Genomic DNA, 23,678 nt, shown 5'->3' with positions numbered 1-23,678 from the left:
CAGCACCCGCCTCTCCAGGCACCCCGTGGAGGTTTTCCCCAGCCTTCCACATCCTGTTTCTGCCCTGTGCAATTGGGTGACGTTTTCCTCTTTCCGGGCCTGTCATTACTTGTGATGCCTCCAGCTCCTCAGAGCTCTGACTTGCCTGCGTTCCACCAAATAAGGATTCTGGGTGGAAAGATTCCATGAGAGAAATTAGCATAAAAAAGATAATTGGAAACTAGAAATAGGGAGTGAGTGGGGTCTCTCTTGCTGAGAGACAGTCATAACCCGATTGTCATACCTGGCTTTGTTCTGGGGGCTTTGTGCCATTTTGTAATTTGTCATGGGAGGTGGGGTGTCGTGGGTGCTCATTGTCTCTCATGGTGGTAATGGGTGCCATGCTGCTCCTCCAGAGCCTGTGGGGGCAGGCACTCCCTGCCTAGTGCTGCTGGTAACAGGCTACATGCATGCAGGGTTCTAGGCTGGCTCCAGACGTCTCTCCCTGTCTGCTCTGGTTTGCCTAGAGCATTTAGGCCATATCTTTCTTCAGCTCTTTCACTTAGCAACCCCCCCGCCCCACTAGCTGGGATGTTGGTGCAGAATCCAGAGTGACCTTGACAAATCCTTTAACAGCAGGCTTCAGTTAAAGGGGGCCAAGTTCAAGTCCACCCAGACAGGTTTCTATAGAGGAGGTAGGAAGCAATGGTGGGACACCACCCAGGGGTCATGTGGTCCTGTGGGCATCTGAGCTGAGGCAGGGATGCTGGGAGGGAGACCGCTTTCAGCTGGCCCTCTATGAAGCTTATACCTTGGAGGCAGCGTCCACTGTGGTTCTCCACCTGTGTTATTTTATTTTATTTTATTTTATTTTATTTTATTTTATTTTTATTTATTTATTTTTTAAAGATCTTACTTTTTTTTTCCTTAAGATTTTATTTATTTATTAACAGAGAGAGAGACAGCCAGCGAGAGGGAGAACACAGGCAGGGGGAGTGGGAGAGGAAGAAGCGGGCTCCCAACGGAGGAGCCCGATGTAGGGCTCGATCCCAGGACTCTGGGATCATGCCCTGAGCCGAAGGCAGACGCTTAACGACTGAGCCACCCAGGCGCCCCAAGATCTTACTTATTTTTTGTGAGAGAGAGAGCACACAAGCAGAGAGAGTGGCAGGCAGAGGGAGAAACAGGCTCCCTGCTGAGCAAGGAGCCCAATGTGGGTCTCAGTCCCAGGACCCTGGGATCATGGCCCGAGCCCTTTGATTAAGGCAGACGCTTAACCGACTGAGCCACCCAGCATCTCACTCCACCTGTGTTTTTAAAGGAGACCTGGAGAGACTGCAGCCACCTAGACAGAGCAGAACAAAACCAAAGGAAACAGAAGCAGCAGGCTGTGAGAGGCTGCACTCCGGGGGTCAGAGCTCAGGCGTGGGGACTGGATGGTCACCTCCAGGACAGGGAACAGTGGAGCAGTGGCCCTTCATCTGCTCCCAGTCCTGAAAATGAGCCAGGGCAGCGTCCAGATAGACTAGAGATGCCCAAGCTGGGTTCCATGGAACACCAGCTCCCACACGATAGATACTGAGAGTTCTGGGAAAAGGACCTCTGGGGCCACGTTGTTTGAGAACTGTGGGATTAAGCCAAATTCGTAAGTCTCCTTGAGGCAGTACTTGTGGACCTACCGCTGCACGCTTGTGTACGGGGCACTGCCAAGGGGCGTGTGGGGTGAGGGCCGCCTCCCAGGCTCACAGGAGCATGGAACCTGGTTTTTGCAGAGGCTCGTGTTGCGCTCACGCCCCCTCACACTCCGCACGCCCCTTGGGAACTGCTGAAGCAGACGTACGGAGGAATAATCACTGTGAGGAGCGTTAAACTCTCAAGAGAGGTACCAAAGGGCATGGTGGAGTTAGGCTCCAGTGAGCTCTAAATACCGTCATTTGTAGTCGTGAGAGGTTTACTGCAGCACACGAGGTTGGGCACGCCATCTCTGAGCCCCTTCCCGTCCCAGTGCTGTTTTGTGTTGTTGTTCAGCAGCCTGGTAATGGGATTAACCATAGGTTCTTCCTGGAGATGATTTCAGGTACACAGGGATCTTCTATCCTGGTTTCTTTTGGTACCTTGGGTCCAGTCGATGATGGCTTTGATGTGGTTGTGTGAAAACATGACCTGCCCACCAAAAAGCTCTCCTCTCTTCCTGGGGACCATAGTGCCTGTTCGTTAGAAGTGTAGGCCTACCTTGCTTTATTGCACTTTGCAAATACTGCATTTTTTACAAACTGAAGGTTTGCGGCAACCGTGTGTTGAGCAAGTCTGTCGGTGCTATTTTTCCAAAAGCAGTTGCTCACTATGTCACATTTTGGTAATTCTTGCAACATTTCAGACCTTTCCATTGTCGTTATATTTCTGGTGATGGTCTGTGGTGATTATTGACTTGCTGAAAGCTCAGATGATAGTTAGCATTCTTTAGCAATAAAGTATTTTTTAATTAAGGTAGGCACGTTGTTTTCAGACATAGTGCTGTTGAACACTTGATACACTATAGTATACTGTAAACATAATTTTTATTGGCACTAGGAAACCAAAAAAAATTCACTGGTCACGCTTTATTGCGATATTCGCCTCATCGCGGTGGTCCAGAAGCAAATCCACAGTATCTCTGGGGTATGCCTGTGCATTTGCAAAGTCAGGAGACGGTGGGATGGAGGTGGAATCCGGCATAGGTCTCAGTGGTGGGGGGCCCGCCCTGGCCGTTTCCAGAGATGACTGTCTTTCAACCCACCAGCCCCCTCGCACACTGTTTAACTTCTCTGAGAAAGCGGTTCTTTGCATTTAGGAAGGACACTGTGGTTTGCCTTGTTTTTACAGCATTCTGTATGTCAGAGGCTCTTGACTCGGGGTGATTTTGTCTCCAACAGACAGCTAGTAGTGCCTTCGGATTTTTGATTGTCACAACAGGAGGAGGGCATGCTGCTGCACCCATAGGTAAGGCCAGGAGTGCCACTCGGTCTCGTACGGTGTACAGGACGGGCACCCACTGTAAGAGAATTTCTGGCCCTGAATGTCAACAGTCCCAGGTGAACCACAGCACCCAGGGCAGGCCTTGCGTTCCGCCCACCCTGTATTCCATGCTTTGGTCCAGGATGCCCCCTAAGACTTGCCTCATCTAAGGTTTTGTGCAGCGAGAGAAGGGTGAGTTTTCTGCAGAAGGTGTCTGGCCACGGAACTTTCTGCTACATCAACGCTGCCTCCGTTGTCCCATGTGAAAACATGCTTTTCTCTTTGCAGAACCTGAGAGCCAGAAGCAACAAGGATGCCAAGGACCAGACAACCAAGAACTCTTTGGAAAGTGAGTTCTCTGTGCCAAGGCCTCTTTGTGCTCCCTGTGGGGGCGGCTGCTGTGAGCCGATGGGGCATTTGCTGGGAAAGCAAACACGGCACCCAGTTGGGTCACCCTCTGGAGCCTTTGCTGTTCCATTCTTCTAATAGCGAGAGCGGGGACAGGGAAAAAGCAGCACTGGGTGTGGTGGGGTGGGGAAGGACATGGACAGGACCAGCCTGCCGCCAACAGTAGCAACCAGGAAGGATGGTAGGGATATGCAAACATCCACAAACCAGGCACTGCCGGGCATTTAAAATGTCATCATGTCCCCAATGGCCCTGTAAGGAGGATTTTATTTTCCCTTTTTTCACGTGACACAACAGATTTAGAACAGAAGTAACTGAGCTGGAACACAGGTCCTTCCTACGTGGCCAGGCAGCGGGCAAGCCAGAGTTGTCAGGCTCCCAGGCCTGTGTGTCCAGCCCCTTGCTGTGGGCGGAAGCAGGATCAGGACTGATAGGTCACTTCTCGGTTACGGTCGTTAGGATAGCGTGAAGAGTTACGCTTACAGAGAACGGCAGACCTGGCCCTGCTAGCAGAGCTGCACCGTGCTTTGAGTCGTGGTTTCTCATCTGTAAGATGGGAAGAACGACGCGTGTCTAGAGTAGTTGTGGGAGTCACGTGAGGAAGTCCACCTGATGTATGTCAGGACACATCTAGGCGTCTGTGCCCGTGGTGGGCCGGGCTCGCCATCCTCATGGAGAAGTGGGGGCTGCCAAGGCTGGCCAGGGCCCCTGTGCTGCTGGAGGCCAGGTATCTGAAAACACTTAGAAAGCCAAGACCTATGTGGGCACATGAATTCCTGCTGTCCTCAGAGTCAGGCCTCCAAACTGCTCAGGGATGGGCATTATGAGTGACATGCTGGTCTGCTCCTGGGAGACCCTCCGGGCCAGAGAGCAGGTCTCCTGCCAAGGTTGGGACTCTTGCCAGCCATCTGCACCAGGATGCTGGTGGGCTGCCCAGCTCCAGGGGGAAGGGCTTCAGCTTGGGTTCTGACCATTAGTTCTGCACCCAGCATTTAGTGTCATGGACCAAAAGCTCAAAGCCATGTGCCCGGCCTTCTAGGTGCTCGGAGTTTGCCCTTGGCACTGGGTATGGAGTAGTTCCCAGGGGACGTGGCGGTGGGGCTCCTCCCCCTGCCCGAGTACTTGCTGTGAGGACAGGCAGGCAGGTGGTCTGGGCCTGCTTTCTCCGTGCGTGGCCACCTCTGACCCTGCCCGTCTCTCTGCAGCCCTGCTCTACAAGCCTGTGGACCGGGTGACACGCAGCACACTGGTCCTGCATGTGAGTCACCCTACCTGGGCCCTTCTCATCCTGGCATTCTTGGCTTCTGATGTTCGTCAGTGTTGCCCACCCCTTGCCCCTGTTCCTGCCACACACCTTTATTGAAGATGCAGAAATGAGAGGTTCACGGGGGTGAGGGGGGACCAAGCAGGTTCTCAAGGTTTCCTGGGTGGAGGGGGAGGTGCTGGGAGGGACCGTCCTGTCCCATGTAAGAAGGGCCTCCAAGGCAGGCGGGGTGGGGGCATAGAGAGCAGGTGACTTCCACGGCCGCGAGGATGACCACTGCCTCCCAGCCTGGAGAGAGGGAGCGTGGGGAGGGCTCGTCTCAGTGGGGCTGCTCCTGAAGGCAGTGGGGAAAACGAAACTGGCCCCTAGTCCTACGCTACGGCCCAGGTGACCCTATTCACTTATATTTAGAGCAAGTTGTACATGCATTTTTTAAAAAATTTACAACCAAGTCACTGAAGTGTGTGAGGTTTCCATTTCCTTTCCTGCTTCCTCTCCACGACCACCACAAGGATCCCTTTATGCACATGCCGACACACGTGAGCATCTTTTTTAATTACGCAGAAGGCGTCGTGCTATATGTATCATCCCACACTTTGCCTTCTTTCCCGTTAATATGATGTGGTGGAGATTGTCCCACTTCCGCCCAAACAGCTCTGCCCTGTAGTATTTAAGCTGTGACATATTCTGTCGAGTGCACATTTCCTCTGATGAAGAGGGAGATGAGAGGCATGGTTTAGAAGGCTCTGGCTGGTGACCCATCGGGCAGAGTCTCGGAGACCTTTATTCTGTCCCCTCTAAGCTCCTGACAGGGAGAAGCCAGAGCCGGCCAGGGGTGGCATGGGCGTTCTGGGACCACGGGCACCAGAGCTCTCCCCCAGGCTTCTCTGCAGGGAAGACTTGAAAGCGAAGAGGAGATCATTTTTCTGAACCAAGGAGCTGTTGACCTTGAGCACAATTACATGCATTCCTAGTGGAGAAGGAGTCAACGTTTCCATCTGTGTTCTGAATAGGTTTAGTCTCTTCTTGGAAGCAGTAGGAGCAGGGAAGGCAGGTGCTTTCTCCTGAGCTTGCACAGCCCAGTGGTCCTGGACAAGACCGATTCTGCCCCCTACAGGACATGCAGCAATGTCAGAGACTTTGTTTCTTGTCACAGCTGCAAAGGAGGAGGGGTGCCAGTATCTAGTGGGTAGAGGCCAGGGCTACGGTGCACAGGACAGCCCCCACCACAAGGAATGATCTAGCCCAGAATGTCACTGGGGCTGAGGTGGACAAACCCTGCCCTAGACCCTGAGAGTGGGAGCCCCTGTTGGCAGCGTGCACACAGCATGGACTCGTAGCATTGTCTAGGTTTAGGACCTACTTGTGGGATGGTGCTCGCGCAAGTGCTGCCCGCCTAGCCCTGACCTGTCTGAGAGGGGACGGTGACACTTGGCGAGCTGGCGGTCCTGAGTTTGCCTGGTGTGTATCTGCAGTTGGCACACCGTGGTGGGCGCCCGGGCTGGGCTGTCTCTGACTTGAGTCCTCTCACCTGGCACAGGACTTGCTGAAGCACACACCCTCCAGCCACCCCGACCACCCTCTGCTGCAGGATGCCCTCCGTATCTCACAGAACTTCCTGTCCAGCATCAACGAGGAGATCACGCCCCGCCGGCAGTCCATGACCGTGAAGAAGGGAGAGGTGAGCGAGCCTGGGGATGGTCTGGGTGTGCCAGCTGCCCCACCAGGCAGGGGGAAGTTGGAGCCCCTTTCTGGTCAACAGCAGACTGTGCCCTGCCATTCAGCCTAACACAGGAAATGTGGTACCTTTTAGGATCTTTGACCCTATAACCCAATCCCCAGTGCAGGGTGTCAGGGTGGAGTTGCAGGGCCGTTCACCTCACTTGGCCACCTCTTTTTCTGGTGCGGCAGTTGTCCAGGGCACCCCTTCTTTTCCCTACACCCTTGTCGGCTCGGGGTCCCCAGCTGAGGAGACCGGTGAGAAGGAGGATGTCATTTGTGTGCCTGGAACAACCTAGTTCCTCCTGAGTGTTCTTTCATTAAAAAACAGTTCCAGGTAATAAAATCTTAAAAAAAAAAAAAAAAAAACACGTAAAAAAAAAAACCAGTTCCAGGTTTCCCCCCTATCCGAAGGCAGAACATTCTATGAAATCATTTGTAAGCTGAAATGGTGTAAAATGAAGCCGTCACCATTTGTAAAAGCGAAAATCTTCTTCAGATCTATTTTGGTTACTGAAAACAAGTACTAACGTAAGTCTTTGGTAAAAGCAAACTTTCGGATAGTGTGGGAAACGTGTACAACCAGATTTAAGGATTTAGACAGGAAGAAGAAAGGGAGATACAAGCAGTGTGTGGGCTTGCTTGTCTTCAGCCAGGATTCTCATTCGTCCTCCCCCCCTCACTGACAGCCACCCCTGGCCTTTATCTCCCTGCAAATCATTGATAAGAGAGTAGAGAACAGAAGGCCTAAGAACGCAGGACCCAGCCCCCCGTGGCCTCTGCTGCCTCTGACCCTGCTGGGAGGGGCCGCCCTGGCGGGCAGCACTTAATGAGAGAGCAGAGCTGTGTAAATCAGGGAGGCCAGCGTCCAACACCAGTGTGAGCAGCACCAAGGCAAGGGAGGCTGACCTGCTGCCGCTGGGCTCTTGTGCAGGGACAGGAGCTGTATGGCCCAGGCAGGACACGGCCAGCAGTGGGCCTGACCGTAGCTGCCCCTGAAAGCCACCTCTTTCTCTTTCTCCGGTTCATGTGCCAGGTGTTGAGCACTGAGGACTCACCTTCTCACAATCAGCGTTTCTTTTCTTCCTCCACCTGGGCTCGCAGGCAGGCCCCTCAGATCTGTCCTCCCTCCTCCACTTTGGGAAGTGGTACCTGAGTGCTGAGCAGAAGGCTCCCATGTGCCCAGAGTCTCATCAGGCTTGACGATGAGCGAGGGGCTTGGTCAGATTTCTCCTGCTGGTCCAGACCCTGGAGCCAGGCAAACAGAATCCAGTGCCAGTGTCCGCGTGAACTCACCCACTGCACAACTTGAACCATGCTTGCTCCTCCTCTCTGGACTTGTTCCCCCTTTTTACAACAGAGTGGGAGCGAGAGCCTACCTTGCTGCGGGCCTGGGCACCCAAAGCACACAATTTTTGGCAAGAGTCCTGTCGGCGGGCAAACAGAAGCAGTCTCTGAGCTCATGGAAGGCAGCAGTGGGTCCCCAGCACCTCCCAGGGCCTCTACACCCAGTTGTTCGATGTCTGGAACCTAGGGGTGGTAGGGTTCAGATCTTCCTGGAGCAACAGCAGCGCCCTGCCCCGTTCAGGGGCCCCGTTATGGACTCTGTTTGGCCTCCCTAACTGGATGTGGGATTTGCTTCTGCCTAGAGTCCTTGTACTGAGTGGGTTTGTGCCCAACTCACCCTTCCCTCCTAGGACACCTGCTCTTTCTCCTTTGCCGACTCTTCTCTTATGAGAGTTCTGTCCTCCTGGGAAGCAAATATATGAGTCCTTTCCCTTTTCATACAGTGCTCAGCCTGCCCTCAGCACCCCCATCCTGCCATTCAGGATCCCTGGAGAGAAATATCTTCTCACTCCTCACATTGGTGGAGGCGGCTACCCTAGGGAAGTGAGGAAAATCAGATGTTACCTGGGAGTTGGCAGCCCAGCCCTTGTCCCGCATCTGTTATCATAGGCTTCCTTCCATGCTGACCCACAGTCAGGATCTCAGGGGGCGACCAAACAGGAAGTGTAGGGGGGCCTGCCATTTCGTGAAGAAAAGGGCTTTTATCTGCACCCAGTCTCTCCCCCACCAGCATCTGGCCCTGTTGGCCTCAGTGAAAGGGATCACTCGGGTACTGCAACTGTAAGAGGAGAGAGAAAGCTAATGCCTTCTGAGAGGTGGTGAGTCTGACCCGCACGTGCCTTCTCTCCATCCCATGCATGGTTAAGGGGGGTGGTGGCCAACCCAGTATGACAGACAGGTGTCCATGCTCATGCTCTCTGCCCCCACCATTCCAGGAGCAGACATCACTAATCAATCAGGTGCTCAGAATCAGAGCTGATTGCAGCCTGAGCGTCCTCCTCAGTGTATCCTCAGGCCTGCCCAACCCAGTTTACAATCCCCAGTGTGGTAGAAAGGATGCTAGAAGGGCGGTCCCCCAACCTGGTTAAGTCCTGCCCACCACTTGACAGTGGTTTTGATTTGGGAAGCCCTTACTTCTTTGCTAAGTGTCCATAATCTGAGTATAGTGACTCAGGATCTGCGGCCCCACCACAGGTTCATTGTGAGACAGGGTCTCATGACCTTTGAGGGGCTGTATAAGAGCAGCGGTGATGATTTGCCCACATGGGCACCATTCATGTTGGAGGTGGTGGGAAAGCACCCTCTAGATCACCAGTCAGGAGAGAATCTGCATGTCCCAGGAGGGGTGGGTACAGTACCTTTTCCCCCTGTGTTCTTATCTCTAAATTTGGTGTATGACATTGCTCTTGGTGACTCTGTGAGGTTAGAGGTATTTTCCAGGCAAGGACACTGGCTCAGGAAGGTCAGGTGACTTGCCCACAGTCACACAGCCACTAAGTAGCTGAGCCAGGATTGAGGCCGCGTATGCCTTGACACCTGTGTGCACCGCAGGTGTGTTGTGATTTATGATAGCCCCTGCCGCACTCCCCTCACACCCCTTTGAACCAACAGGACTGTCCACCCTTCCCTGGTCCCTGTATAGAGAGCTGCCTGGACGTAGGTGGTCATAAGGAGATGTGCCCCTTTGGTTCGGCATGCTACCAGAGCTTTAGGCACTGAGCGGAGCCCCATCCCCTACTCCTCCTGCTGGGAGCATGGAAAGGGGGTGGCATGTCTCTGTTTCTAGCTCTCCTAGCAGTTTTCTAGGGAGAGGAAAGGTACCTCCAGTGGCAAGGGTGTTTGGAGATAGCCCCACAGTCACTGCTGGCCCCCTGAGTGGTGGCCTGTCTCTACTTGCTCAGCCTGAGTCAGTCTGAGCAGTGTGGAGAGGCACCGTGTGAGCCCTGAGCTGGGCCAACAGCCCCCACCCCCGCCCCCCACTATGGCTCCTATAATCTCATCACCCTTTTCAGCCAGTCCCCACAGCTCCAGGGCTGTGTTCTTTGAGGAAGAGGGACTTTGGGCAGCATTACAGGTACCTCCCTGACACTGAACTGTGGCTGGCAGATGCTCTCAAAACCAGCTTGTATCCTGGCCCTGGCTCCACAGGGGCCGTGAGAGGCAGGCACTTCCCAGGAGGACACCCTTCTCAACCTCCTGGGAGCTGGTCAGGACCAAGAGGTCCTGCTGGCACATTTTCTTCCCAGGCCTGGGTCCTGTGGGCTGGTGGGTGGGTGCTCCTTCATTTAGCTGAATTAACTTCACGCTGCCAGCTGATTTCCCCATGTGGCTGCCTGTCTGTTCTTAGCACCGCTGCCTGGCATCCCCAGCTCAGGCTGGGAGGCAAATGGGATGATCTTGTGTGGTGTCTTGTTTCCCAAGAGACAGCTTTGTCTTGGAGCCATTCTCCACCCAGGTTCCCAGGTGCCCCTAGCAGAAGAAGGCAGGTGGGCAGGCCGAACAGGAGCAGAGCCACTGGAGAAATGTCGCCGGTGCAGGCTGAGGCTGAGGGGTGATGAGGCTCAGTCAGAGGAGAAGGGAGGCCTCTGGCTTGAGCATTAAAGAATTGAAAATGCCAGACCCTGTGGCAGTTTATAAGGGGTGCTGTGGAAAGGGGGTGGGGGTGAAGACAGCAGAAGGGTTGGGGTTCTCAGCGCCACTAGACACTGCGTGTGACCTCAGCAGTGCCACTCATCTGCAAGCACCAGCTTGCTCAGCTGTGGGACGGGACTGAGCCCAGACCCCGTGTGTCCACAGTTGCAAAGGCTGGCTACAACATGGGGGCCCCTTAAGGGCAAGGCCGATGCTCCACGTCTAGTCCTTTCCTCAATCCTTCATACATACTTGCAGATGGAGCTTGGATTCTTGACCTGTCTGGGCCCAGGTTCTGATTCTTCCAGGAGCTTGGGCATATTACCTAACTCTGAGCCTTTCCTTCCCCAAGATGTGGTGGTGCTGGAACCTGCTGCCTGGGAGCGTTCTGCCAAGTGCACAATGTTTCATGAAGCACCCTCCGCCCAGGGCCCAGCAGCCCGCAGGTGCTTGGTGGGCATTCCTGCTGTGCACCAGCAGTGTGCTTCCCGGCTCAGCCTGCCCTCCCCCCAGCACGCTCCCATCCCTTCCAGCCACGTCATGAGCTGACTTCATCCCCTCAGCTGGTTGTCTTGCAGTGATGCATCTCTCCAGGGCCCGGGAAACAGGAGGCTTTCTTGGGGACCAGGGAGTGGAGGTGTGCTCTGCAGGGAGGCCAGGTAGCCCAGTGCCGAGAGCCCTAGAATAGGTGTGAGGGCAGGAGGGCCGGGTGAGACCCTGAGCACATGCTCGGCTGCGCGTGTGTTGTTCTGGGGACACTGGTTCCACCTGCTGAAACTCTGGATCCCAACGAGTCACCCCGCAGCCAGGGCTGCTCTGATGGGCGGTGTCAGCTGGGCTGTTTGCATGTAGCCAGCGACCCCCAGTTATAGACCTCACTCTGGGGGCACGGGTACTCAGGCTGCCGGCCCCCTGCAGGGGCAGACACTCTGAATCTGGCGCATGCTTGGAGCCAAGCCAGGCACCCTCAGCTGGCAACTGATGGCCTCATCGGCCCTTGCTTTAGCCATCTTCCTCCTTCTCCTCTCCGCCCCCACCTGGGCCCTCGTTGGCAACCCTTCTTGGTCTTCCCTGGCCAGGCCCCACTGGCTTTTCCTCACAGCATGCACATGGAGACAGCTCTGTCTTTCTCTTCTTTGCAGGCTTACCTAAACCTGATCACCTGCAAAGGCCCCGTTCTGGACACTGTCACACTGGGGGTTAGGGCTTCAACATGAATTTTGGGGTGGACACAAACATCAGTCCATAACAGTGCACTTCCAGATGCATCTTCCCTGGATGGGTTCTGTCTGGGGATGGGGTGCAGTGTTGCCAGAATGACAGCTGGAGGAGGCTGCCCAGCCTAGGGAAGACCCTGGGGAAGGAGACGCCCCTCTTCAGAAGACTGTGGGCACATAATGTAACCTCACTGGCTTCAGTTTCCTTGTCTGTAAAACTGGGGGTGATGGTACCCCCCCAGTCATCATGAAGTGGGAGAGACCCAATGACAGGGCAACTCTCAACACAGGGCCTATACCCACAGAGGACTTGGCTTATGGTAGCCGATAGCCTCCTGTGGGCGCATTTACTCCTCTAAAAATGGTACCAGGCAGGTGTTTGCATCCCATCTTATCTTTAAGGCAACTGAGGCTCAGAGAAATGAAGTGGTTGAACCAGCATTATCACTGCAGAGAGAAGAGAGGAAGGAGGGCCGCAGGCAGTGGGGGGCACAGTGGCTCCAGACACCTCACTCCCAGGCAGGGTGAGGTTATCAGTTTTTCAAGGAGGCAGGTAGTGTCCCTTCTAAGCAGGTGTTCCCCACCTGGGATGTGGGGTAGGGGGACTCCCTAGAGGGAGTGCCTTCCCACCACCATCCCCACTCCACCCCACAACACACACGAAGACATGCGCACAAGGGGACACACACACATACAGACATACATACAGAGGGACATGGGGACACATACCCATGGACACACAGCAACATGGAAACGGGTGACACACAGAACCACAGGAACATGACCCACACATGAAGACACAGACGCAGAGATACATACACATAGGGCACACGGGAACACACACAGATCAGGACCCACACTGACAGGAACACACACACACACAGACGTGCCTGCCTCATGGGGCCACACACACAGACATGTGGATTCTCTTTCGCACAGACACACTCCTGTGGGCCCAAGGGGCTGGCTTTTCTGAATCACTGTCCCATAGGCCTCGAGAAGTGTGGTGCTACCCTATCCCGGGGTGCGGTGGGTTCCAGGTCTCTCCTGCAGCTCTACCGGGGGGGGGGGGGGGTGTGTGTGCTCTGTGTGAGATGCTGAGGCAAAGGGACAGTCCTTTGCAGCCACCCAACCTCACGCCATCTTTAGACCACAGCCCACAGTGCCAAGGGGCTATGACCTATTGCAGCCAAGCTGTGGCCCTGCCTGTGTCCCCTGGAGGACCTGACAGGTGGACTGGACCGGACGTTGGTGCTGGGGACAGGGCTCGTGAGCATTTCCGAGCGGGATGTCTCCGGGGCAGGCATGGGCCTCCTGGCTCTACACTGGTTCCATGTGGGCTGGCAGGGCATCTCTGCAGAAACTGGGGATCTGAGAGGAGGCCCAGGTGATGGCCACAGGGTCCAACAGCCCCTCGGATGCCTCAGTCAAGGGGCAGAGCAGCCCCTCACCAACTCGCCGTTGGGTGTGCAGCTTTTCCATCCCTCCCTTCATTTCTGTCCTCCCCGATCATCTACCCTGGCCTTTCTCTTTCCTGAAGTGGTGTCTGTGCGGATAGGGATTTGTTGTCGTTTCTTCACAGGCCTGTTTCAGCAGCAGGATTCCTCCTCAGCGTGGGGCTTTGAGCTGGGCTCCGAGCACAGGAGGCATCTAGCCAGGGGTCAGGGCCCTCGGCTGTGCATCAGGGCAGGACCACCAGCCTTACGAGTCTGTGCCTCAGGACTATCCCTGGGCCTGAGGAAATATGGACAGAGACAGTGTGATTCCCAGCTCCCCCTCCCTCCCACTCCCTCGCCTGCTATCCTGCCGCTCCCTTGACTCTGGCCCCTCTGCTGGGGTCCAGGCTCCCTTTGTGGATTTGCCAGTGTCATAGTTGGGGCCCTGTTTTCCTGGGGCTGGGAGACCCCTCCTGCCCATTTGCTGGATATTTTCTGTTCGTGCATGCTGGAAGACCTCAGAGTGGCCTGGGGTTCAGAAGCAAGGCCCAGTGCCTCGTCCGGGGGGAGGGTAACTGTGACATGACAGGGAAACTCGCAGTGAAAGAGCCTTACTCTGAAGATAGCCACTGCTGTCCACCAGCCGTGCACTCCAAGGGTCTGGCAGGGGCTGTGTACGACTACATGCTCTGGACGGCCCTCGGAGACAGAGCGTGGCATGGAGCAGGGCTCGGACTGGGATGCTTTGGGCTGCTAGGACGTGTAAGGCACCCTTGGCTTTGGGGCTTCTCTTAGAAAGGTGAGGGTTTGCGTAGGCAAGAGTTCACGGGGAGGGGCCTGGCGACTGTCACAGGATCAAAAGAGTCTGCCTATCAGAGCCTCCCAATGCTGCAGTCTGAGCCCCCAGGGGGCTCAGTTGAGGAATGGAGGAGGGTGGTTGCTGCTGGGACTCAGCATTTCTGACCTGCTGGCAGAGGGGGTGAGTCCACTTCTGAGCTGGATGTAGGGGGCCCTCTGCTGGTGGTGGCCAGAAGCTCAGCCCCCTTTATTTTTTTATTTTATTTTATTTATTTTTTAATTTTTTATTATGTTAGTCCCCCTTTATATGGAGAGAGGATCTGTGTGCCATCACAGAGAGTCCCTTGGTCTCTGCCCCCTAAACTGGAAGACCGTCTGCCATGTCCCTACTGTGGAGGCATCTGTCCATTCATTCCTCTGGGACTTCAGGGTCCCAGGAGCCTTCACAGACCTGCTCCCTGATGAGGATCCAGCCGTCAGGTTTGCCCTAGGTTTTGCCCCAGGGTCTCCAGCTCTGTGTGGACATTTCTCCAGGTGTACACACTTTCTTGCTCCCTGTGGGCACCAGTGCCAGGTGGGCTGTCTGCCCCTGGCAGGCAGGGAGAGGATGAGTGATGGTGAGTCATGGCCTTGGCACGCAGGCGGTCTTCCAGCCCTTCTACTTAATGTTCTCCCATTTAAATCAGTCGCTGTCTGAGGCCAGGGGCCAGCTGGCCATTGCGAGCCGAGCTGAATGTGACAGTGACATGTGGCCCTTGCACCTGGGAGTGTTGGGGCCCAGCCCAGGCTACGCTTGCTTCTGGGTGGCTCTGCTGGCTAGCTTTTGCGGAGGGTCTGGGAGAGTTTAGGGAGGCACAGGCTCCCCGAGAGGCGGCCGGGGAGCCAGGTGTGAGGGCCTGCCAAGCGCATTGCGGGGTGGGGGGGGGCGGCGGTGGAGATACCTCCGGCTGGGGAGATGCTGTGGGTCTTTGCCCACTCCAATGTATGTACCTGACCTTTCCCTAGCCATCACAGTGAGGAGTGGAGAGTCACCTTCTCTGGGGGGCCTTCCCAGAAGCCAGGGTGCCTGGGTTCCCGCTAACCATCTGGTCTCCCTCCCATGGGTTTTTGAGTTCCCAAGGACAGAGACCACTGAGTATCTGCTTGCTCACTCACTGTGCTGCTTAGGATAGGTGGCCAATCTCTCCAAGGCTTCCATTTCTCATCTGTGAAATCGGCTCAAGGACCTGCCCACGGGGTGTTGTGGGGATCACATCTGATGATGAGGGCACGTGCTCGCACAGCATCCCTGGAATGTGCATGGGGAAGGGGAAGGCTCACCGTGTCAGCCTCTCCTCCTGTCTTTGTGTCCTTGGCATGGCACAGCGTTGACTCTCATGGGCTGCTGGGTACTCTTTTTCGGGTGAATTACTGACTTACGTTGGTGTGCCATTTGGCAAGTCCTGGAGCTGTGTAAGCCAGTGGGAGTGTTCTTGTCTTTCAGGTGAAGCACCCAGGTGCGGAGGCATGTAGCTTGCTGGCAGGCTAGTGCCTCCTGTCCCCCTGCTAGTCTAGGTCCAGTGGGTCCTGGGCAGGTCACCACAGACTCAGCTGCAGGTATCCAGGTGTCCTTGTGTGGGCTTCTGCCCTTCAGGGGGCACTGACCCTAGGAAGCCCAGAGCATGAGGTCCCAACTGTGGGCCTGCTGCTTGGCCTCCTGCTGCCCTCAGAACTAAGCCCAGCCTCTCCCATGACTACCGTCTGCCCGCTGCTCACAGCACTCTGGGCTCACCTCCTCCCAACTCACCAGACTGCCCCATCCATGCTCTTCTTGCTGTGGGCCTGTCCTATGGTGGTCCTTCTGGGAGAACGTCCTTACATGGCTGACCTCTTGCCCATTCTGGGTCTCCAGTGGCTGCCCCACAGAGGCAGGGACTGCCCTGCTCGCAGGGGTTTCCTGCCATCATTTTTCCTGCAGACGATTGACATAGCTGTAATGTCCCTCTTCCCCAGCCTTCAAGCTCTGTGCACTCACCCTCCTCCGCAGGCCAAGCACCCAAGAAACTTTGCTGAACAAAGAGGAAAGCGTAGTGCGTATGTTTGCTGAGACAGGGGGAGCGCTGGAGAGTGGGTCTGACAGTGGGAGGCTGAGGCTCTGAAGCCCCCCCTTTCCCCCCGCTGGCCCACTGCCCTAACTCGAGCCCCCACTCCACCGCACAGCACCGGCAGCTGCTGAAGGACAGCTTCATGGTGGAGCTGGTGGAGGGGGCCCGCAAGCTGCGCCACGTCTTCCTGTTCACCGACCTGCTCCTCTGCACCAAGCTCAAGAAGCAGAGTGGAGGGTGAGTGACCACACAGCGCCCATCCCACTGGGGGGCGGGGGCAGGACTGGTTTCATAAATGAAAGAAACCTGGCTTTTTCTATGTGCAGTGAACCTGAAGAGTTCAGTAACTATGTGGCCAGGCCACTTTCTTTAGGTGACATTGTTTCCAACTGGCCATGATGGCAGGCTCAGGGTGAAAGGTCACCATTAACAACCTGGGGACAGTCTAGGTCAGGATCAGTGACCGGCCTGTTATCTCCTACAGTGGAAGGGGAACTTACCTGTTGAAGTACTACTGGGGGACTGTCACGTCATAACCCAGAAAGAGTAAGTGACAGGTCAGGGAGCTGCGGGATCTGGTGCAAGCTGGCAGGTGGGAGCGGGGTGGGTGGACGGGGGGGGCATCACTAGACCATTCCTGTGCTTTGTGTCCCCAGACCTGGTGAGAGCTTCTAAATTATTCCCAGCCTAGGCTACAAACCACCCCCCAACACATCCCTTCTCCTGGGGATCAGACCACCCAGGTTGCACCAGCTGGAATGGAGAGAAGGTCATATTGAGAAAGATCAGAACTGGGTTCTTTCCCCCATTCTGCCATTACCGTACTGAGCAGATTTAAATCAGTCATCTCAGAAGATAGCCTCAGTTTCCCCTTCTGTCACGGCAGGGGATTACCCCTGGTAGATCTGTAACCCCTCAAACTCTATGGCTCTGGGGGCATCTGCAGTCCTGTCCTGTCATTGGATGCCCCTGATGTGCTCCCACATCAGGGAGCCTGTGAGCTGCCACCATCAACCCAGGATAAGGTGGATCAGGCCTAACTCACGCATGCAGAGTGCCTGTTGCTAGGGGTCACCAGGGCTGGGTCACCAGTGTTGGCTGATGGCGTTATGCCAGTCTATTGCATGGACCACAAGCTAGGTTTTCAGGTCTCATAAACTACGCAAGCCTCAAACTTAGGCTTTTCTGGCTCTTGAGAACAGTGACGTTAGCAAAGGAAAGTAGTCCGTGTATTAATGCGCTATTTCCTCACCCAGCAAAACCCAGCAGTATGACTGCAAGTGGTACATCCCACTCACGGATCTCAGCTTCCAGACGGTAGATGAGTCAGAGGCAGCTCCCAACATCCCCCTGGTGCTGGACGAGGAGCTGGATGCCATGAAGATCAAGATATCCCAGATCAAGAATGATATCCAGAGAGAGAAGGTGAGACCAGTTGGGAAGGAGCAAGGCTAGGCTCTGCAGCTGGAGTGGCAGCAACCCTTTGCACACGGGTATCTGAGTATCTGACCCACTTCACCGGCCTTGGGGACCTGGGACCCCTGCGAGCCCACTGTCAGGCTTGGAGCCGTCCAGCATGTGGGATGGAAGAGGTGCCCGGCTGCACCGGTGGGGAGAGAGTCCCAGGTAGGGGAATCAGCCCCTCCAGGTGTTCTGGACTGCCCCAGGCAGGCCCCTGGTTGTTTCCGGAGAGATTATAAGACTGGAGGAACGGTGAGGATGAGACATTCGCATGTAGGGTTAGCCCCGGCCAGAGCAGGCCCCATGCAGTGGCCATAGAAAAGGCGGGTCCCCGGAAGGTTGGGCTTCGGTTCGGGGCTGCCTGGCTGAGGTGAGCTCAGCAGGACAGGGGTCTTCCCCCCCCTCCCCCCACCCCGCGGGCCTACCGCACCACAAACCCTGTAGGCCAAGGAAGGCTCTGGGAGCAGTGGGGATGGGACAGGTGGGAACGGGTAGCACTGGGCCCCCGGGATGGAAACGTGACTATGTGGCTTCCCCCCACAGAGGGCAAACAAGGGCAGCAAAGCCATCGAGAGGCTAAAGAAGAAGCTGTCAGAGCAGGAGTCGCTGCTCCTGCTCATGTCCCCCAGCATGGCCTTCAGGGTGCACAACCGCAACGGCAAGGTGAGTGCCCACTACGATCTCACTCAGCCAGCCGGGGCCTCCCGCTGCTAGCCCTGGCAGACCCTCCTGGCCCCCAGCTCCCACTGAGCCTGAACCTCGCTGTGCTGTGGCCGAGACCCTAGCTCCCATGGGGCCTGTACAGCAGCAGCCCTTTTTCCCTGGAGGGCGTTCTCCCACCAGGAGAGCCTTGTTCAGTGTGGCTCACCCAGGCCCGTGTGTCCCTCTGACTGGTGCTTTGGGCCGAAGCCTCCAGATTGACTGGCAGCTGGCTCAGCCCCCACAGCTGGTGGGTAGTGGGGTCTCCAGGCAGTCTGAATAGGGCAGGGGGTTCGCAGGTTTGTGCAGACCCGGCCCTCAGTACAGGGATTCTGTCCGGGGACGTGGTGGGCCTGAGGGGAGCTTCTCTCCCGAGTCTGGCTCCTAGTGCCATCTGGAGCCCGGGCCACTCCCTCTGTGGGCATCACATGTGGTTGTCCGCGCACAGCCTAGGGAGGCAGCTGGTGGGCTCTGCAGGCGCCTCGTCTCTAGGTCACAGCTCGGGGCTTGTGTGTTGGCCACAGGTGGTGGGTGGCATCGGCCCTCACCTCTGCAGATCCCACCTGGTCACCTTCTCTGTGGCCCTAAGTTACAACATGCCATGCCCTGGCCCAGGCAGTCTAGGCAGGGGGCTGGTGCCAGAGGCAGAGCTGCACGGGGCACAGGAGCTGTGGCCTGAAGCCCAGCTGGCAGGAAGGGTGGAGCGTGCCAGAAGCACGAGCCAAGCTGCGAGCACACTCAGCCACCAGGCCCCAGCCAGCCTCTGGCACCCACATACGTGTGCCTTGGAGGGGTGCAGTGCCGGACTCCATGTGGACAGGGACGGGGAGCGGCACCTGAGTGGGAGTGGAGGTAACCAGGGTGTATTCTCCTTCTCTCGCACCAGAGTTACACATTCCTGATCTCCTCTGACTATGAGCGCGCTGAGTGGAGGGAGAACATCCGAGAGCAGCAGAAGAAGTGTAAGTGGCATCTGCAAGGAGAGGCTTGGAACCGCAGGATATTCATCCCCTCCGATGGTTTCAGGCCTTTTCTTCCTTCCCAAGGGGCTGGACAGTGGCGCTCTTACCCAAGTGAGATGCTCTGTGGAGCTCTGATTCTGAAAATAAATTGGACAGGAACTCCTGCTAGGGCCCTGCCCTCTGTGCCCACTTGCCTATGCCTCCCCCACATCCCCTGTACCTCACCCCCCACCAGCTCTCTGACCTTCCCTGTGAACTCTCCCTCTCCCTCAGTGCCTTCCCTAAATTCCCCGTCTGCCTCCTGAACCTCCCTACTCTGTTGCCTACCTGCCCCTGTGGCCCCCTGCGCCCTTGCCTGCCCTGCCCCCAGGCCTCCCTCGTCCCCCTCAGGTGCTGATGCCAAAAGGGCCCTTGGCTGGACCCGCCTAGGCAGCCACACTGTGCTGGCCCCACTCCCTGTCCAAGGGGCCAGCGATTGATCACTCTTAGGATAGGGTGCTCACTCCTCGCTGGGATGGTCCCTTCCCTGGGTGCTTCGGTCTCTTGGCAGTTCTCTCCTTCTCCTGAGCTCAGAGCTGCCGCTGGGCCTGTCTGACCATCTGGCAGGGGTGGGAAGGCAGACCCTGCCACAAGTCCTGGGGTTGCAGCTGTCCTTGGTAAGACGTTCCCAGGTGCGCTGCGTGTGGCACTGTTCTGAGAGTACCTGCAGAGAGACCTGGACTGGGAGCTCCACACGCCTCTGCCCTGTCCTGAGTTCCCATCCCTCTGGGCTTATCATCCTTGCCTGTGCTGAGCCATTTCCCCCCACAGTGCCCTGCATCCTGGGGGATGAGGCACTCCTGGCAGCTCTGACTGCTGGGTTTCCTTTTATAACCAGGGGATCCCGACCATTTGCAGCATGGCAGTGTCTGCTCCCTGCTCGGTGCTGCAACAGAAATAAGCCCCTTTTCCTCACCTGGTGGAGAGACAGGGGCCCTCGGTGGCAGAACGCGGGGCAGGGCTATGCTGGGTATCTGTGTGGGAAGATACACCCGGTCACCCTCTCACAGTTGGCTTGTGGCTGTGCTTAGGTGGCAGGCCAGCTCTAGTGTTTGCAAGCCTTATGCTAATTCCACCTCCCCGCTGAGCCCAGCCTTGGCCAAGGCCACGCCTTACTTGGCCATTTACCAGCTCCTCTCTTGGGAGCAGATCGCCCCCTCCTGGCCACCGCGGCTCATCACCAGGGTGTGGTGAAGGTCCCTTGCAGGGAAGTCAGAGAACACCCTCTGGGTGTCCTGGGGGTCTGACTGGCTGATTGATGCACCTGGGTTCTGCCCTCTCAGGTTTCAAAAGCTTCTCCCTGACATCCGTGGAGCTGCAGATGCTGACCAATTCGTGTGTCAAACTTCAGACCGTGCACAGCATTCCACTGACCATCAACAAAGAAGGTGGGCTGTCCTCCCAAGGGCTGCCGTCCCTTTCTGCTGTCAGCACTGTCTTTGGGACCATGGGTTTCTTGAAGGAATGTGTGTGCTGCTTAGGGCCTGTCGGCCTCTCCCAGGAGTGGATGGGACAGGTCAGGGGTGGTCTTTCCCCAGCTGCTGGATGGCTGAGGAGACCCATGACTTTGTTCCTGGTCACACAACACATCTCAGACCCTCTCTGTGCTCCGGGTCTGGTCCCACTCCCCTGGCCTCCCAACTCTCTGCTTCCCGCCCACACCTTTGGTCATGCTGCATTTTGCGTTCACTCGCGCACACACTTGTGTCTACTCATCCCCACTCACAGGTGTATGCTTGTGCACATGCATGCACACGCACGACATCTGTGTCACATGCCACCCTCCCCTTTCCTGTCCTGGGAACCTTACCACGTTTCACCTCAGTCACCGGCCTGCCATGTTGTAAACCACCTCAGAACCTAAGGTCTCTGAGACAGAGGATGCAGTGGATTGTTTTTCTGGCTTGCGACATCACCTGGCCCTGTGCCGAGCAGATGGCAGCTACGTGGTGCTCCCCTGGAGGGTTGATTTTGAAGCAGAGCCTGTCACTTGCCGACCTCTCTCAGGAGAACAGGTGTTCACCCCTTCGCTCTCTTGCACAGATGATGAATCTCCAGGGCTGTACGGATTCCTGAACGTCATCGTCCACTCCGCCACTGGCTTTAAGCAGAGTTCAAGTAAGTGCTTGGTTTGGGGAGGAAGGTGTCAGGGCACCAAGCTGGAGGCTGTGAGGAACCAGGGTCGTGACTCAGATTATCATCGGATGCCTTGGACTCTTAACCCTGTGAGGTCCTGTGCGGGGTGACACCTGGAGCGGACTGTTGCCTGTCTCTGGTCTCTAGACCAGATGTGCGAGCTGCTGAGCTGCTCCCTGCAGGCAGGTCTTATAATTACAGGCACTGGGGTCTGCTACAGACAGGAAAATACAGCCTGGGTTCCAAGCTGTGGGCAGCAGCACCTTGACCCCGACAGCAGCGTAGATTTGGCTGCTGACAGCTAAATGGATACCCTTTTCCTCCCACCCCTCCGAGGCAGGGAGCACCTTGCAGGTGCTTAAGCTGTCAGAGCAGTGGGGGCTGCTTGCGTTTCAGTCCAGGGCAGCACATGCTGCACCCCTCAGCATGCCACCTCCACGCGAGCCCTCAGGCCCCTTGTAGGAGGACGCAGGACGGGCACTGTGCTGACCTTTCCCACCGATGCCGCAAAGCTGAACGAGAACTCACCGACAAGCCACAGCCTAGGAGACAGTATTTATAAACCATATATATGTGCGTGTGTGTGTATATATGTGTGTGTGTATACACATGATATGGGACTTGTAATCAGAGAATATAGAGAACTTTCAGAAACTCAGTGCAAAGGAGACAGCCCAGTTTTTAAAAATGAGCAAAAGATTTGAATACATTTCACCAAAGAAATACAGGTAGCTAATTAACATGTGAAAAGATGCTCATGGTTGTAGGGAAATGTAAATTAAAACCGCAATGAGATCCCACTTGATACCCGCCAGGATGGCAATAAGCAAAAAGGTGCACAGTGACAAATGTCGGTGGGGATGTGGAGAAATTGGAACCCTCAGGCACGCCGCTGGTGGGGACGTGAAATGGTTCAGCCATGCTGGAAGACAGTTTTACGGTTTCTTAAAAAGTCAAACACCCCCCTACCGTGTGATCCCGCAACCCTGCTTTTAAGTATTTAGAGAGATGAGGGCGTGTTCGCATAAAACACGCCATGGTCATCCACTTGACGGAGTGCGGCTCGGCAGCAGGGAGGCGCAGAGTACCGCTACGGGCAGCCACAGGGATGAACCTAAAAAGAATCATTCCTAACAAAAGACACCCGATTCAAAAGACTCCATGTCATATCATCCCATGTGTCTGAAACTTATAGAAAAGGTACAGTTTGCAGACAGAACGCCTGGTGAGGGTTTCCTGGGGCTCAGGGTGGGAAGAGATTTGACTGCAGTTGAGCCCAAGGGGACTTTTTGGGGGGAGGGCAGTAGTAGTGCTGTTTGGACAAGTGTTTAAATTTATTAAAAATCCTCGACCTTATAACAGGTGGATTATACAGTATGCCGATTATACCCCCATAAAGTCGTCACACAGACGTAATGATTCCCCTGGGTGCACCTGCCCCATGCCCCCTCACATAAATGCTGGTTTTTCAAGGGTTCCATCTGGGCCTTCACTGCGTATACTCCCTCCTTCCTACGCCCAGGGACCTTTCCATCAGCAGTGCAGATGATGCCTGGCACCTGCCTCTCCATCCCCACTTTGTTCTCCTGGGCCCCCTCTGTTACCTTTCCATCTGTGTCCTCAGTGTCCCATGATCTAAACTCCACATCCCCAAACTGAACACATCACTTGGGACCCCAAACTTGTTCCTCTTCTTTTATGTCCTGCCCCAGTGAGAAGTGCCACCCTCCACCCGTGGCCAGGCCAGAAACCACCGTCTGGTTTACTGGCCATATCAGTAAAATGACATTCTCCATCAGTGGAGTTTCCTTGTCACCTCTGGCCACCTGCCCCACCCTTCATCCAGACCTTGGCAGTGGCCTCCTCCCTGGACCTTACCTCTGCTCCTGCTGCACCCCACAATTCTCCTAGCACAGAGCTGTTTTCAGTGCCCTGCCCTGGCCTGCAGCACCCTTTGCTACCAATTTAGTTGGTAAACTCAAACTGTGCAGGTGGTAGGCACTTCCCCTGGCCCCACCCCTCTGTGTGCGTCCTCCCCCCTGGTGGTGATGGCACATTCACCTCTGCCCAGGTCACCAGCCATAGGGCTCTCTGCTCACATAGAGGCTTTAGGGCTTTGTCAAGGGACCAGGTGAACACATGTTCTAAGAGGTGCTGATTCAGTTGCACCATGGGTGGAACATTGCGTGAGGTGCCGCGGCTCGTGCTGGCTGCTGGGGTGTTGTTTTATTTTAAAAAGAACCCTGGGTGGCTCAGTTGGTTGGGCGTCTGCCTTCAGTTCAGGTCATGATTCTGGAGTCGTAGGATCGAGCCCCATGTCGGGCTCCCTGCAGCAGGGAGTCTGCTTCTCCCTCTCCTTCTCCCCCCACTCATGCTCTCTTCCTCTCACTCTCTCTCTCTCTCAAATAAATAAATAAAATCTTTTATTTTTTTTCTGATTTTGAAAATGTCGGGGAACAAGAATTCCTGTCCCCTTTAAGGGTTCTTTCAGCTGGACTAAGAAT

General features: G+C 55.7%; 1 protein-coding gene across 1 annotated transcript in view; it reads left to right on the top strand.

Moving 5' to 3' along the window:
* The window catches only part of BCR (BCR activator of RhoGEF and GTPase), a 119,611-nt gene that overhangs the window by 73,945 nt on the left and 21,988 nt on the right, over nt 1–23,678 (top strand). The window contains exons 6-14 of the mRNA XM_045802470.2: nt 3,262–3,322; nt 4,587–4,639; nt 6,186–6,326; nt 15,993–16,114; nt 17,134–17,302; nt 17,882–18,001; nt 18,924–18,999; nt 20,322–20,426; nt 21,082–21,156. Coding sequence (XP_045658426.2) covers nt 3,262–3,322; nt 4,587–4,639; nt 6,186–6,326; nt 15,993–16,114; nt 17,134–17,302; nt 17,882–18,001; nt 18,924–18,999; nt 20,322–20,426; nt 21,082–21,156 — 922 coding nt within the window. The remainder of the gene's footprint in view (nt 1–3,261; nt 3,323–4,586; nt 4,640–6,185; nt 6,327–15,992; nt 16,115–17,133; nt 17,303–17,881; nt 18,002–18,923; nt 19,000–20,321; nt 20,427–21,081; nt 21,157–23,678) is intronic.

Source organism: Ursus americanus, chromosome 30, assembly GCF_024610735.1.
Source record: "Ursus americanus isolate L20-20 chromosome 30, mUrsAme1.1.p, whole genome shotgun sequence".
Classification (NCBI taxonomy): domain Eukaryota; kingdom Metazoa; phylum Chordata; class Mammalia; order Carnivora; family Ursidae; genus Ursus; species Ursus americanus.
Note: the sequence above shows the minus strand (reverse complement) of the source record. Positions and strands in the feature narration are given on the sequence as shown.